This window comes from Bos javanicus, chromosome 23 (assembly GCF_032452875.1).
Source record: "Bos javanicus breed banteng chromosome 23, ARS-OSU_banteng_1.0, whole genome shotgun sequence".
Classification (NCBI taxonomy): Eukaryota; Metazoa; Chordata; class Mammalia; order Artiodactyla; family Bovidae; genus Bos; species Bos javanicus.
The window spans coordinates 12,812,260-12,827,026 of NC_083890.1; the positions used below are offsets into that span (position 1 = coordinate 12,812,260).

The 14,767-nt window shown below is 38.6% G+C and overlaps 1 protein-coding gene and 1 pseudogene across 1 annotated transcript in view; both read left to right on the forward strand.

Moving 5' to 3' along the window:
- Positions 1 to 14,767, forward strand: part of DNAH8 (dynein axonemal heavy chain 8) — a 325,600-nt gene that overhangs the window by 193,839 nt on the left and 116,994 nt on the right. Inside the window, exons 66-73 of the mRNA XM_061398067.1 lie at positions 575 to 678; positions 1,703 to 1,879; positions 3,649 to 3,816; positions 4,915 to 5,130; positions 8,888 to 9,025; positions 10,645 to 10,772; positions 11,515 to 11,686; positions 13,317 to 13,472. Of these exons, the coding sequence (XP_061254051.1) occupies positions 575 to 678; positions 1,703 to 1,879; positions 3,649 to 3,816; positions 4,915 to 5,130; positions 8,888 to 9,025; positions 10,645 to 10,772; positions 11,515 to 11,686; positions 13,317 to 13,472 (1,259 nt within the window). The remainder of the gene's footprint in view (positions 1 to 574; positions 679 to 1,702; positions 1,880 to 3,648; positions 3,817 to 4,914; positions 5,131 to 8,887; positions 9,026 to 10,644; positions 10,773 to 11,514; positions 11,687 to 13,316; positions 13,473 to 14,767) is intronic.
- Positions 9,435 to 9,938, forward strand: LOC133235872 (small ribosomal subunit protein uS11-like; annotated as a pseudogene).

A 14,767-nucleotide genomic window follows, 5' to 3' on the forward strand; every position in this document is an offset into this window, starting at 1 on the left:
CAAGGAGAGCATACATTTGTCAAATAAGTTTCCTGGCTAAATTCATTTTACTTGTTATAGCAATATGACTTTCCCTTAAATGTAACTAGATGATATTCTTCATTCAGACCTATTTTCTTCATTTCCTGCTGAACTGAAACTGTTAGAAATATGGTCAGTATTATTGCTTCTAAAATATGTGTATTTTAAGACATCTTGTCCATAATTATTTTGTGTTTGTTATAGTGTACATTATGGTGCCTTAGGGCTTCCCAGATGGCCCTAATGGCATCCCAGGTGGTAAAGGACTTGCCTGCCAGTGCGAGAGACATAAGAGATATGGGTTCGATCCCTGGGTCAGGAAGATCCCCTGGAGGAAGGCACGGCAACCCACTCCAGTATTCTTGCCTGGAAAATCCCATGAACAGAGAAACCTGGTGGGCTACAGTCCATGGGGTTGCAAAGAGCTGGACATGACTGATGAGACAGCATGCACGCAGCACATGGTTCTTTATAAGTAGTAAATATTGAATAAGTATTTGATGAGGGGATAATCATATATTCAGTGAAAGTGTCTATGTGTGTGTTTGTAAAGGTCTTGACAAGCTGATGGAGGCAAGTGAATCTGTGGCAAAACTCTCTCAGGATCTTGCAGTAAAGGAGAAGGAGTTGGCAGTGGCTTCCGTAAAAGCAGATGAAGTGAGTTGGCATTTACACTGTGAAGCATATCTTCCCACATTTAAAAAAAAGCATTGTTTAAAATGTTATTAAAAAGTAAACAGAATATAAACCCACAGGTTATTTCCAGTAAAATACAGCCCACATGGGGTCACAAAAGAGTCGGATACGACTTAGCAACTAAACAACAATAGCAACATTTACAAAGACCGTTAGATATTTTTGTTTAATTTATACCAAAACATACCTAAACTATTATATCCTCTACTTGGTCTAAGACTGTTTTTTCCTTCTCTGGTTCTCTCTTGTTTTCTGTCATCTGTATAGGAAATTTCTGCTTGACAATAAATTATATTAGATCTTCTCTTTAAGGTCTCTGCAGGCTCTAGGTTTCTGGGGTAGCCCAAGTTTGATCTGAAGTTTGTTTTAAGGAAGGAAAAGAATAAAAAGAAGAGTTGATTGAGTCTTTTTTAAAAGATGCCCCTCCCGAGGTGATAGGGATATATATGTGTTACTTCTCTACCTACTGCTTCTCCCCCAGGCTCAGGCTGCTTTCACCTTGCACTCACAGAGTCAGTTAAGAATAGATGCTTAAGTCTCTACCTTTAGCCAGTTATTGAAATATTAGAGCATAGGAGAGGCACTTAGCATATGACATAAGGTAGACCCTTAGCATCCTGATATATGGTAGGCAGTCAACAAACATTAGCTATTTTTTTTGTTATTACATGAGGCTTCATATGGTTTCTGACCTTATTCCATGGCACTGACTTTGAATAGTTTTAATTTTCTAGAAATAACATAGAGTATAAATATCATTTTTCTGAAAGTTTGAAATATTTATTAATACAGTTCATGACCGAGAGAAGCTTAGGAAACAAAGATTACAAAGCTACTCAGAGGAGTTACTTTAATACATCTTAAAATATAGACAGCTTAAATGGGGGATGAATCTTCTCTCATTCTTATTTTATATTATATACTCAAATCTGTAAATTATGCTGAAAAGATTTCTATTGATCCTCATGTTTTCTTTCTTTAACAGGTATTAGCAGAAGTCACAGTAAGTGCTCAGGCTTCAGCCAAAGTGAAAAATGAAGTGCAGGAAGTAAAAGACAAAGCCCAAAAAATAGTGGATGAAATCGATAGTGAAAAAGTAATAGCTGAGACCAAGCTCGAGGCAGCTAGACCTGCACTGGAAGAAGCAGAAGCAGCCCTGAATGTGAGCAGTGCATTGTTATCCCTCCCAACACAGGTCCTAGCTGGCACCACGTGTCATTACATAAAATTTAGTTATGGGATTTCTAATCAGAAAACTGAATTGAATTCTTAATGTGATTGTGATCTCTGAGTCTTGAAGCAAATATTTCTGCTGATTACATTTCCTAAGTTTATTTTTTTAAGTCTTTACTTCCCATAACTTACTTTCATCCCACAAAGCATCTTTCCATGAGAACTGAGGAATAATGCTTAGTGTGATTATTGGCTTAAACTGTATCCTAAGGGATTCAGATTATACAGACAGCCTTCTCAGTTCCTTCAGCATCCTGACTAGGTTATGTCATGCACTCTTTAACATTTTTTAAAAATCCTCTTACGGTTCCCATTTCTCTAATTTAAAGTCCCAAGATGGGTATCCAGGACTGTGAAGCAAGAAGGGACAGCTTCAGAGGCAAGCAGATCTCCATTTGCCTCTCATGACCATACGGTAGATAGTCTCAAGTAAAGTTTACTTAACTCTCTTGGATCTCTGTCAAGATTCTAATTCTTCCTTGATCTTTGAAGAATCAATGTATGCATTAAAAAATAATGAATAGTTCACTGGGTACATGGAAGGAACTCAATAAGTATTCGTGCTACTGCTGTGATACCTGGCTCCTGTCTGCCCCTTCAATTTTACCTTATTTTGTCCCTACACACAACATGATCCAGCCATACGGAAACACATAAATGCTTCTGCAGTAATTATGGTCTGTTACTTTTAAATGGGTCTCTATCTGCCAGGAACACTTTCTACTTTTCCTAACTGTCATAACTAGTAAGAGTCAGTCTGCAGGACCAAGCTCAGATTTCACCCCTTCCAGGAAGTCCTGAACCTCCTTTGTTTTCCTGTCACTCCTAGACTTCTGTCGTGTCAGATAATCATAGTTTAGGGTAATTGTGTTTCTCTCTCTTTGAAAGATTCTGAGGACAGGGATATTTTGCTTTTGCTCTTATTTTATATGGGAGAATGTCTGTGATTGTTAAATGCATTAATAGATTTAGGATCATCATTTAATAAAATTGTAACAATGACCTGGACACACTTTCCACCCTCCCTTCTTTTGTGGGTCCTATGATAACACATGAGAGAGTGATCACTGAGCCAAATAGGTCTTAGGAGTTTTTATGGATCATATGATGTCCCAGTCCTTCTTGACTTGAATGTCAGGAGATGTCCTATTTCTAACTCAGCTCACAGATAGAAACTTTCAAAAATATTTTTATGAGTCATATGGTACAATAACTTTTCTTGTCTCCTTCGAATTCTCTCCCTTCCATAGACAGGGCAACCTTCAAAATGAAAACTGAAGGTGAGGTTTCTGATATTCAGGGCCTTGCCCCTTTTTTAATACTCATATGTAATATAGACTCTATGCTTTGAAGATGAAATTATCTAAATGGCAAACATTAATGACAGTTGGAGCTAATTAGCTAATGGACAGCTAATGGAGATCTGGGGTGATGGCCAATGAATGGTAGTGATATTCTAAACCAATTCTTTGATAACTTTTGGGGGAAATGCAAACAAAGAAACAGAAATCCTAACTTAACCGTGAAAGATCCATTATGTAAGAATCTTGGAATGCAGACCCTTGATGTAAATGTCAGGAATTGGGAAGAAAATATGTTTAAAAATTTTCCATTTTAAGTTTTTAAAAGTATGAGAGTTCCATATGACTAGGAATACTACTCAGCAAAAAATATTCTGATCCCTAACCCCAAATACAGACTATCAAGCCAAATGATATTGCCACAGTCAGGAAACTTGCAAAGCCCCCTCATCTTATTATGAGAATCATGGACTGTGTTCTGTTACTATTTCAAAAGAAAATTGACCCTGTCACTATGGATCCAGAAAAACCTTGCTGCAAGCCATCATGGGGCGAGTCATTAAAAGTAAGTAAAATCTATCTCTATAAGTCCTTTGAGGTGTATTAGGTGTCTGCATCCCAGGACACTCAATACAGACCAGACACAATGGCAGACAAATAATTGATCATTGTATACTGAAGAATTTATCTTAAATTGCATCTCTCAAAATGTAATGCCTCTTTAAAATGTAAGATTTTAAAGCTGAATGCCCTCTTTTTATAAAAATCTGTCCAGAACCCATACCTAGTATTGGCACAGTCTTTTTTTTTTTTTTTTAATGGGGAAATTTTATTGTAAATTATACCTAAATAAAGATGTTGAAAAAGAAGCCATGGTACAAAAGTAAATATACTCTTACCATTCAATTCAGCAATCATGCTCCTCAGTATTTACCTAAATGAGCTGAAAACTTATACCCACACAAAACCCTGCTCACAGGGGTTTTTATAGCAGCTTTATTCATAATTTCCAAAACATGGATGCAACCAAGATGCCTTTCAGTATGTGAGTAGTTAAATAAAAAGTGGTACATCTGGACCATAGAATATTATTGTCCCCCTGCACACACACAAAAATAATATATGTATAAAATAGATAACTAGTGAGAACCTATTGTATGGCACAGGGAACTCTATTCAGTGATCTGTGATAACCTAAATGGGAAGAAATCCAAGGAAGAGGGGATATATGTGTATGTGTGGCTGATTCAGTTTGCTTACAGCAGAAACTAACACAACATTGTAAAGCAACTATAGTACAATTTAAAAAAAATATATAATATGCACTTAAATGCATATTACTCAGTGAAGGAAGTATTGGCACAATGTTGATGTCAACCCAACTCCGTCTATAAAAAGGGGCTTGTGTGGTTGGTGGCATTTAGACGCACTCACTAGGTGGGAAACTTACGTTGTTTTTCTTCTTTGCTCTTCTCCATGGAAACAGGAAGACAGCTTGCAATTTACGGCTTTAGGTTGACTACTGCCATAGTCTTGATTTGTATGTTTAGAGCAAATCAATTATTACTTCTTTGAAAAAAATTCAATTTAGAAGTACATGCTAACTTAGAAAGAAAGTACGTATTTTTTCCCAGAGCTTACAGGCTGTAATACTATTTTTCAGTTGATGAGTGCAACAGGATTCCTGTGGAGTCTTCAGCAGTTCCCCAAGGACACAATAAATGAAGAGACTGTTGAGTTACTACAGCCATATTTTAACATGGATGATTACACTTTTGAAAGTGCCAAAAAGGTCTGTGGGAATGTGGCTGGTCTGCTGTCTTGGACACTTGCTATGGCAACATTTTATGGTGTCAACAGAGAAGTGTTGCCTCTGAAGGTAAAAATTTCCCTCCTTCTCCCAGCAAATCAGTGTTTAATAAAATCAGTCATCAGTATCACTGCCGTTAAAAAGCAAAGCATAATTTAGACTAATAAAGGTAGGTTTCTCCATTACCAGATTTTTCTTTTTCTCTGTATGCCCGGTCACAGTTTCTCATTCTTTTTATAACTGTTGCATGCTTCTTGGCATCACAGACAAGAAAAAAACCAACTTGTTGACTTACACAAGGCATGAGTTTATTGGGAATAATAATTGGGGCTTCCCTGGTAGCTCAGCTGGTAGGGGATCCACCTGCAATTCAGGAGACCCCAGTTCTATTCCTGGGTCGGGAAGATCTGCTGAGAAGGGAAAGGCTACCCACTCCAGTATTCTGGCCTAGAGAATTCCATGGACTACAGTCTATGGGGTTGCAAAGAGTCAAACATGACTGAGCTATCATGAAAGAAAATTGGCCATATCTTTAAGTTTGGTGATTAGGTTTGGAGATTGAATTTGATTACTATATTCCAAACAAAATTTATGAAAATTAAGATCAACACCTAGAAATGTTTTAAATTTCAAAGACAGGAAGAAAAGCTTATAGGCACTTAAGAAACAAAATGTAAAAGATGGCTCACAAAAGAAGAGAAATCAGGACGTCACAGTCTTGCCGCAACCCTAAATACTAGAAAGTAACAGCAAAACATATGCAGGGGAAATTACTGGCCTCTAAGAATTCAGTGACTAACCAAACTGCCCTCGGTGTGAGCAGGTGAGTGATAGTCGCTCAGTCGTGTCCGACTCTTTGTGGCCCCGTGTACTGCAGCCCGCCAGGCTCCTCTGTCCGTGGAATTCTCCAGGCAAGAGTACTGGAGTGGGTTGCCATTTCCTTATCCTCAATATATGAGGGAACAAAAAGACATTCTTTTTTTTTTTATGTGGACCATTTTTATAGTCTTTATTGAATTTGTTACAGAATGGTTTCTGTTTTCTGTCTTGGTTTTTCAGCCCCAAGCCATGTGGAATTCTTGCTCCCTGACCTGGGATCAAACCCACGCCCCCTGCATTGGAAGTCAAAGTCTTAACTACTAGGCCACCAGGGAAGTCCCCAAAAGATATTCTTAGGGATGCAATTTAAGTGTTAAGGGATAAACACATTCTATCTCACTCTCTCTCACACATATACCATCTATACTGGGCCAGATTGTCCTTTATGTCTGAGAGAACAAAAATACATTTTCAGGAGTTCGAAAGATTAACAAAATATACCAGCCAGACACATAATATCCCCCACTTCCCGGCCCCAGCCCATCCCATAAAACTAGAAGAGTTGGAAGTGGTTGCTCTGTGGAATTGAAAGTGGTGAGCAAGTGGGCAGGGGGTTACTGTTTTCATAATAAGCCTTATACAAATGGCTGACTCTTTAAATTGTGCACAGAGGTAACTTGAAGAAAAATAGAAAAAAAATTAAAAATAGGAAAGTTTTAACAAGAGAAATGATGAACAAATATAGCAAATACACTCAAACCAACAGATACCAAGAAAGAAATATTACTGTAAATGTAGAATTCAAGGAAAAAAAAGCACTTATAAGAGCAGTTATTTTTATGGGTTAAAATTATGATTCACAGTGAGAATTAATTGTAATAATGCTTTATGAAATAAAAATAACATCAAATTACATAAGACAAAATCCATCAATATTTTATGTGGAGTTTTTTTTTTAATTCCTATAATTTGAGACTATGGCATATACTATCAATCCATGACAGGTCTGGTAGGCAGAAGGCCAACTTTAGAAGGGACCATACTTGGCTTAATGCTCTGCTATCACCCTCTTAAAGTCCTTAATAATTTTTAAACAAGGAGCTCTACAGTTTCGTTTCACGCTTTTATGTAGCCAGTCCTGAGTAGGCATAAATTAGTAATTATATAGAGATTTTATAATATGTTATTTTTAAGCTTGAATAGCTACATTGGACTGTCTTCAATATGAACGAAGTATATGAAATTATTTCTAGTGTCCAAGAAATATTTACAAAAATTGATGATATTCAGTCCCAAAAGAAAACTTTGATTCAATCCCCAAAAACAAAAATTGCTGAAACCTCCTTCTCTGACTATAAGCAATAAAATTAGAACACTTTAAAAAAAAAGCGTGTCAATTCTGTTTAGAAAATGATGACAAAAATCTAGTTATGAAAGGTTTTAAAATTTATTTATTTTTTATTGAAGGATAATTGCTTTACAGATTTTTGTTGTTTTCTGTCAAACTTTGTGAGGTGGCCAAAATGCTATCTTCTTAACCCTTAAGTGAACCAAAGAACTAAACAATAGGATATATATATATATAAGTGTTCACAAACACACACACACACAGAGGTTAGTAAAAGTAGAAAGAGTTAATAAAAATAATGTTAAAAATCAGAAAAAAGTAGCAAAATTAAAGAATTCGTGCTTTGCAATATACACATACATATAAGAGCCAACTCACTGGAAAAGATCCTGATGCTGGGAAAGATTCAAGGCCGGAGGAGAAGGGGACGACAGAGGACGAAATGGTTGGATGGCATTACTGACTCAACGGACATGAGTTTGAGCAAGCTCTGGGAGATAGTGAAGGGTAGGGAAACCTGGCATGCTGCAGTCCTCAGGGTTGCAAAGAGTCAGACATGAGTTAGCAACTGAACAACAGCTATATATATGATATGTATGAAAAACGAATCAGGGACTTCTCTGGCAGTCCAGTAGTTAAGAATCTGCCTTCCAATGCAGGGGATGTGCATTCCACCCCTCGTCAGGCAACTAAGATCCCACTTGCTGCGTGGCACCTAAGCCCACGTGCCACAACTAAGACCCAATGCTACCAAATAAGTAAATAAATAAATACAAAAACTAATCAGCAAGAAAATACACAAAAATAAATGCCTATAATACGTAAACCCATATAATTACAGATTGTAGATTTAAATAGAGGCAAATTTTATAGTTATTTGTAAATACAGTAGAAAATCTAAGTGAAATGAAAATTTCCCGAGAAAAAGAGCTAATTTCAAAACCACAAATATTGAGAAAGAAAATGAGAAAGTTATCAAGGAACTTCTACCCCAGAAAGCTCTAGAGCTATATTACTTTACTGATTAATTACTTGAAATTTATAAGAAACAAGTAATTATCATGCTGTAGGACTGAGAGAAAGATGAAAAGCTACTGTTTTTCATTACAGCCATTTCAGTTCAAAAATTCTTACCCCAAAAACAATACTAAACGTTTGCATACTTAATAGTATTTCAGTTCAGTTCTTATAACAGTTTAAAATGAGGGTGGGGGGGAAGAAATGTATATAAGTACACAGAAGTTAAGGAAATTACAATATATCCAAATTGTGGGACATCATGCAGCCATGTAACTGATGTTCATAAAGAAAGTGTTTAATGATGTAAGGAAATGATTATACTACTCTAAGTGAAAAAAATACCAAAATGGTAGTTGTCCATTTGTTAACACAATACTCATAAATTCTTTTCTGTGTAAAATCATGAGTGATTAATTTTCTCCTTCCCATACATTTCTGTGTTTTCCATATTGAACATTAATAATTAAAAGGAACTTCAATGACATTTCTCTGCTTCCCCAGCTGAAGACAATGAAATAAACAACTTCCAAATAGGCCAAAAATGATGTCATAACTTGTGTTATTATTTACCAATTACAAGCATGCAAGTTTCATAGCATTAATACACCTCTACACCGATCACCTCTTCTTCCTTTTAAGGCTAACCTGGCCAAGCAGGAGGGCCGCTTAGCAGTTGCCAATGCTGAACTGGGCAAGGCCCAGGCACTGCTGGATGAGAAACAAGCTGAGCTGGATAAAGTGCAAGCCAAATTTGATGCAGCAATGAATGAAAAAATGGTGAGATCAAATATACAGAAATTACTAATATGACACACTGAAATGCTACCCAAGTATGTGTTGTATTTAGGGATCAGGCATATGTTTACAACGAAAAAATACTGACCTGAGTGCCCTTTCTCACTGGCCATGTCTACTTTTTTTGGACCTTCAACACTCTACATTCTTTTTTCTGTTTTTAATAACTGTTTGCTGTGATGTGATACACAGGAGTACTGACTTTGGAGTCAGGAAACTGGGTTTGAGATCTATATCAGACACTTATGAATTGTGCAGTGAAAGTGAGTGACTTACTAACTTTACTGTCAAATGGGGATCCTAACATGACCTCATGGTATAGGTTGTAGCAGTGGTGATCTGGTAAACATGCAACAATCAGCTTGGCTCTTTTTCTGGTGGCGGAGTCTGGAGAAGAGGAGCAGAAATGGCACCTCGCAAAGGAAAAGAAAAGAAGGAAGAACAGGTCATCAGCTTTGGCCCGCAAGTGGCTGAAGGAGAAAACGTATTTGGTGTGTGCCACATCTTTGCATCCCTCAACAACACTTTTATCCATGACACTGATCTTTCTGGCAAGGAAACCATCTGCCATGTAATTGGTGGGATGAAGGTGAAGGCTGACCGAGATGAGTCCTCTCCATAAGCTGCCATGTTGGCTGCCCAGGATGTAGCCCAGAGATGCAAGGAGCTGGGCATCATTGTCCTCCACATCAAACTCCGGGCCACAGGAAGAAATAGGACCAAGACTCCTGGACCAGGGGCCCAGTCAGTGCTTAGAGCCCTCACCCACTCAGGGATCAAAAGTGGGCGGATTGAGGATGTCACCCCATCCTCTCCGACAGCACCTGCAGGAAAGGATCAGCTTGTGGGGATGCGGGCCAAGGGGAGAAGAAAGCCTTGATTTGCAGTGTTTGCTTATTTCTGTGGTCTAGGTACCTCCTCCACTGTCGGTTCTAAGCTATCTATGAGGCAGTTGAGAGAGAAGATGAGTGTGGCATTATATCCTATTGCCACCATGCAGAGGCGGTGAACTTCACCCAGGAGTATAGATAATACAAATATATAGTCGACAATTAGGAGTTGATGAATTTTGATGATTCATTACCTTTAATATAATGGGCTTAATTGTAAGTTTATATAATTTAGTTTTTCATAGTGGCTGTGTTTAATGCCAGCTCACAAATTTTCTGAAAAATGTTAACAGTTGACTCCTTTGAGCTGATACAAGCTGGCTGCAGCATACTACTGTTGTGTAGATTTTTTTCTGTAGAAAAAGAAAAAATCCTTTATAAACTGCAAAGAACTCAGAGTCATTATTAAATCCAGGACTTTAAAAAGTATATTTATTGTTTTGAAAATACTTAATAGAAATCCTATTTAAGCTATGTAATTTGGATTCTCCCTTTCCAAATGGCTCCTTTTGAAATTTTGTAAGGTGAAATAACTGTATTATGAATGAATTATAAAAATTTAATATGTAAAATTTTACTGACTGTATTTTTAGATTATATTTATTTTGCACATTGAGAAATTCCTCCAGGTATTTTTACATGTCAATATAATGGATGTTTGATCAAGCAGTTTAAAAAGTTCTCTGAGACAGTCTCCTTTTATGAATGTAGGATTTGCTTAATGATGCCGACATGTGCCGGAAAAAGATGCAGGCAGCTTCCACCCTCATTGATGGACTGAGTGGAGAAAAAGTCCGATGGACTCAGCAAAGCAAAGAGTTCAGAGCTCAGATTAATAGGTATCAACTTTGGTCTTTGTTATAATTGCTCTCCTTAGTCATCAGCCCAAAGGCCACCTCTTGTGACATGGGGAGATAAAGTCGGGTTCCCTGAAGTGCTTTTCTCCTCTGTTTCCATGTCCGCGTGCCGGGATCCCACCATCTAAGACAGTGCTTAGAGCTTGAGTCCCACACTCTAAAACGGAGAGAAGAAAACTTGGTGAAACATTTTTTAACTCACTATTTGTGTGGGGGTGCTTCTGATATCATCTGAATTTGCCAGAACGATCTAGATACTGGTTCCAGTTCTACAGCTTTCACCTCAAGGATTTTGAAAGTGTAGACTGACAATTTGTTCTCAATGGAAGGGCATCTTGGGCTGGTGTCTTCTGAAAACTGAAAGAGAGGGAATGAGAGGGGAGTAGGAGAATGGCAAAAGGAAAAAGAAAGAGGATGACAAAGAAGTAGTGGTTTAATCAAGGCTGAATATGAACAGGACTAGGACTTGCATCTTCCTCATCTGGAAGTCAAGCTTCAGGAAGGAGCCTCTTTCTTGCTCCTGGACTTATCCGAAATGCGGCCACTCCTACCCGTTTGGAGCCTTTAGGCTGGCTCCTTTACCCGCTCCATGTCTTGTTGCCAAGTGTTAAGCAGGGAGCAGAGAAGAACTTCACCTAATAACGAAACTGCCCGATGGCTGTTCAGATTCCTTACTGGGAGAGCTTAAAACGTGTTGGTGATTCACTTTATTGTTTCTTAACAGGCTTGTAGGGGATATTCTGCTGTGCACTGGATTCCTGTCCTACCTTGGTCCTTTCAATCAGATATTTAGGAACTATTTGCTGAAAGAGCAATGGGAGATAGAGTTGAAAGCACGGAAGATTCCTTTCACTGAAAACCTGAATCTTATTTCAATGTTGGTAGATCCTCCAACAGTAAGTGTTACTTTCCTCATATCATTAATTGAATTTCATTTTATTCACAAGAAATCAAGGTATGCCTGACTTATTCTTTTTGCATTTAATTGGAAAGATCATTTTCAAAATGTTGAAGCATGACAAATTTTTTTTTCTTTGTGGTACAAAAGTTCTTTTGCATTTTAAGAAATCTTGCTTTCAAATTGGTCTCTCAGTCAGGTCCGACTCTTTGTGACCCCATGGACTGTGGCCCATCAGTTTCCTCTGTCCATGGGATTCTCCAGGCAAGAATACTGGAGGGGGGTTGCCATTTCTGTCTCCAGGGGATCTTTCCAACCCAGGTATCAAACCCACATCTTCAATTGCACTGCTTTGAGTGAAAAGATAATTTTTGAGCTACAGACTTGCTAATATTGAGCTCTTCATATAACCTTCCATTATTTACACCACTCTTATTGAATCTCATTCTCTTACAAATATTCTAGGAAGATGTAGGCATTAGCTAGGCTGTAAGTATTGGTATTATTAACTTTCTTTTGATTATTAACCATCTTTTTATAATGTCTAACAGTGTAATACAATAGCACATTCTGGCATTGCTGAGTGATAGCGTGCACTGCTAGACTAACCTTTCTTGGTAGGAATTTGATGCCATTGTTAATTTTCAGTATATCTTACAGACCTCTTGCAGTGTTAAATGCTTTCCAGGCAATTTGTATTCATGAGCTGATTTTTGATTTGTAAATATGTTCCCCAGTTGCAATTTCCCAGGGGAAGCCAAGCTATTAATTTCAAGTTATCTCTATTTAAAAGTCAAAAAATTATCTTTTCCAATTCAAACAGTGTTCAGCTGGTCCCCACAGGTACTAGATAATGTATTGGAAACACACTGATTATGGCCTTCAGAGGAGCTAAGATAATTGAACGAAGGTGGAGGCTTCTCTGCATCTTGGGTGATTTCATTGACCATGTGGGCTCAGGCTTCCCAGGTGGCACAGTGGTCAAGAGTCCACCTGCCAATGCAGAAGTTTCAGGTCCTGTCCCTGGGTCAGGAATATCCCCTGGAGTAGGAAGTGGCAACCAACTCCAGTATGTTTGCATGGAAAATCCCATGGACAGAGGAGCCTGGCAGGCTACAGTTCATGGGGTCACAAAGAGTTGGACATGACGGAGTGACTGAGCACAGCGCCTTCTTGATTTTGAAAGGAATATTTAGAAAACTGTCATTGATGAGTTCCTGCCAATGTGATATTTCTTGTCCCCTAATTTCTCTGCCTCCAGCTGTGCAGTGCCCCTTCCCCCATGTGAGCAGAACGAGAGGGCAAGAAGGGGAAATTTCAGAGGCAGAACCCTTAGGGCTTGCCTACTCTGACTTCTCAGAATATTCATTGTCTCTGCTAACTCCAGCCCATCTAGATCCCACCCAGTCTCGGGTTTCCTACTAGGGAAAGGATTTATTAGATGATAAATTTGTTTAACTTAGTGTTATTTGGTTCACATTTGTAACTTTGAGTTTTTTTACGAGAATGTTGCATAGTCCTAATCTAAAAAAAAAAACGTCTAAATTTTAAATTATTTGTGGCATTAATTACTAACAAAAGCCTTTTCGTCTTCCTTTGCCTGGCCACATCCATTTCCTGTTATGCAGATTGGTGAGTGGGGGCTGCAAGGCTTACCAGGAGATGACCTCTCAATTCAGAATGGCATCATTGTGACAAAGGCCACCAGATACCCACTCCTCATAGACCCACAAACTCAAGGCAAAACGTGGATTAAATCAAAGGAAAAAGAAAACGACTTGCAGGTATGGACCATTTGGTGGGTGGGAAAGTAATCTAGAAATCAAGACGTTTTCCCACAATTTCAGTTGAATCTGTCATTAAATTGTCATCTCTATGATAGTTTTTGCTAATTCACGCCTTTGAGTTGTTTGACAGTGATTTGGGGCAAAGGCTCTGATATTTGCTTTTTAAACATATTTATTTATTTATTTAACTGCCCTGGGTATTAGTTGTGGCACAAGAGATCTTTTTAGTTGCAGTATATGAACTCTTGGTTGTATCATGTGAGATCTAGTTCCCTGAACAGGAATCGAGCCCAGGCCTCCTGCCTTGGGAGCGGGGAGTCTTGGCCACTGGACCACCAGGGAAGTCCTGGTCCTGGTCATTTTCTCTCTTTTGTGATCTCTCTTGACCTCACTTTCCTTCTCTCTGTCCATTTCCCTGGCTGTATTGCTTTTGCTCATGTTGGATGAGGCTTTTATTCTGGGCCCTGAGATTGTGCTTATAGGAAAATGGCAAGCACAGGACTTGTGATTCCTCAGATGAAAGCCACTTGCTCCAGCCTAACTCAGGTACTTGCTCACCCTCTGGAGTTCAGCATTGCCGTTAGTCTACCAAGGTGTTAATCTTAAGGCAGACATAGACACGGGCAGGATTTCAACATTCCTGGCTCCTCTGAGGATCCTGTGACATTGATACTTCAATTCTGTGTTACAATATGGATTATTCAGTTTCCTCGACATTGTTCCGAGTTCCAAGCCTTATGGACCCAAAGTTTTGCTTGTAGTCTGTCTATTATACTAACCAGAATGTTTCCTCCACCCAATTGCCCACTTATATCCAAGATGAAAGTCTTGAGCATTATTTAGAGTCCACATCCAAAACTACCTTTCACCAGACTTGCCTGAATCCACAGCTTCATACAGCCTGTCCTGATTCCTCACACACCTTGTATTTCTTCTGTGGACTAGAAGTATGCCTTAAATTACTGTTCTTTGCACATTTGTCTTTTTTCTTTTTTTTTGACTTTTATTTTTTTTTACTGGGCTTCCCTGGTAGCTCAACTAAAGAATCCACCTGCAAAGCAGGAGACCCCAGTTTGATTCCTGGATTGGAAAGACCCTCTGGAGAAAGGGATAAGCTACCCACTCCAGTATTTTGGGGTTTCCCTGGTGGCTCAGCTGGTAAAAAATCCACCTGCAATGCATAAGACCTGGATTCGATCCCTGGGTTGAGAAGATCCCCTGGAGAAGGGAAAAACTACCCCCTCCAGTATTCTGACCTGGAGAACTCCCTGGACTACAGTCCATGGGGTTGC